The sequence below is a fragment of the Chaetura pelagica genome, unplaced genomic scaffold, assembly GCF_000747805.2.
Source record: "Chaetura pelagica isolate M959 unplaced genomic scaffold, ChaPel_1.0 scaffold2056, whole genome shotgun sequence".
In the NCBI taxonomy this organism is placed as follows: Eukaryota; Metazoa; Chordata; class Aves; order Apodiformes; family Apodidae; genus Chaetura; species Chaetura pelagica.
Genome location: NW_009953718.1, coordinates 12,700 through 14,562, shown reverse-complemented (window position 1 = coordinate 14,562; position 1,863 = coordinate 12,700). Strand labels below are relative to the sequence as shown.

Sequence of the window (1,863 nt, the reverse complement as noted above, 5' to 3'; positions counted from 1 at the left end):
GGTCCCTCCAACCCAACCCATTCCATGATTCTATTGTCACACCATTGTGATCATGCAAGACCCACCATCATAGAATTTAGCTCCTGGGATGGTTTGGGTTGGAAGGACCTTCAAGCCCACCCAGATGATCCCACCAGATGATCTTCAAGGTGCTGCCCCATCCCTGGGGGTGTTGAAGGGCAGGTTGAATGGGGTTTGTAGTGACCTGGGCTGGTGGGAGGTGTCCCTGCCCATGCAGGGGGTGGAACTGTGAGATCTTTAACATCCCTCCAACCCATCCCATAATTCTATGACTCCAGGTCTGCAAGGCCAGGGGGAGGAAGGGGAGATGAAGACAACAGGGGTGGCAGCAGGAAGAGGGGGGAGCAGGGCTCAGCAGAGCCTTCCTGCCTGATGTCACCCCACGGCCCAGCAGCCTCTGGAGTCACCACCAGGCTGGGAATTCCCACCAGAAAAGGTGCATCAGGGCCAGGAACCAAACCAAGGACCACAAGAGACCTTGCAAACCCACCTGGCTCTTCTTGCTGAGCAAGGACCAGCCGTTGGTGTCAAACTCCTTCCTCTTCTTGTCCAAACTCTCCTGTTTTAAGTATTGCCTGGAGGAACAAGAGACCAAAACCTTCCTCAGAAGGATGAGGGAAACCAGCCAGGACCCTGGGGCAGTTGACCCAAGATGTCCTCTGCCCTGTTTACAGAATTAATGCCAAATGGAAGTCCAATGTTGTTTTTTGTCTCAGGGCTGGGCAGTTGAAACAGGGCCCTACAGAGCTGGGCTTGGAGGAAGAAGGACCATGGAGAACTTCCAAACTCATCCAAAAAAAAGGAGCTGCCAAGTCAAACCCACAGAGAAACCAGGGAGAAAACATCTCATTCATCAGTCTGAGTCGTGGCAGAGAGAGAAGCTCAACAGCCACGGGGCTGCTCCAAGCAGAGCTGAGCTCCATCCCTGGTGTCCTGGTCATCTCAGGATCTTAATTAGCACAAGAGCAGACCTGTCACAACCTTCAAAGCCTCCCTGGAACCATCACCCTGCATGGAGTCCAAAATACCAGCATTCCAGACTGGTGGTGGGCTAAGCCTGCTGGTTGATGTTCTCCTGGAGCTCTTCTCCCAGGTTTCCCTTCTCTTTGCAATTTCTTTTCTTCTGACCACAGCAGATGACAAGAGCTTCCCAGGAGAGATCCTGATTTTCTTAAATGAGGTCCAAGGTTTTGGGAGGGAGGGGGGATATCCCTGGGAAAAGCCACCCAAAGTCCTCTCCGAGGTGGTTTTCAGGGATTGAAGCCAGTGAGGAGCAGAAGGAGCCACCCATGAGGTGGGTGAGACATCAAACACCTTCCTCAGGCCTTCAAGCAGAGGGAGAAGATCCACAGGGACAGTCACATTCCAGTTCCCAGCAGTGGGGCACTCAGAAAGCTCATGGGGAACTGGGCCCCATCTCCTCCCCACCAGTCTGACCTCTATGCCACTGGAAGTACTGAAAAGTTTGGGGCCTTTTTTCTTTCCTGCTTCCTTGAAGTTTAGAAACTCCATCAAGACCATGGCCAGAGGACACCCCAAGAACCACCAGTCCTTTCCTTTCTGGAGAGAAACAACTCAAACCATTCCCTTCACTGGGAAGCAGGGAAAGGGGAGCTCAGGAAGATAGAGGTGATGAGCCCAAGATGTTTTCAATGGCCCTAAAAAGGTCCTCTAGGTTGACTGCCAGCACCAGGAAGGGACATTCAGACACCTTCTACTCCTGGTCATCAAAAGACTCACAGAACCATGGGATGGGTTGGAGGGACCTTGAAGACCATCCAGATCCCACCCCCTGCATGGGCAGGGACACCTCCCACCAGCCCAGGCTGCTCCAGCCCCAGC

At 53.2% G+C, this 1,863-nt stretch overlaps 1 protein-coding gene across 1 annotated transcript in view; it reads right to left on the bottom strand.

The window, feature by feature from the left end:
* SENP1 (SUMO1/sentrin specific peptidase 1) overlaps positions 1-1,863 on the bottom strand; it is a gene marked incomplete at its 5' end in the record, with an annotated part of 16,441 nt that overhangs the window by 1,895 nt on the left and 12,683 nt on the right. The window contains one exon of the mRNA XM_010000406.1: positions 512-596. Within this exon, the coding sequence (XP_009998708.1) occupies positions 512-596 (85 nt within the window). The remainder of the gene's footprint in view (positions 1-511; positions 597-1,863) is intronic.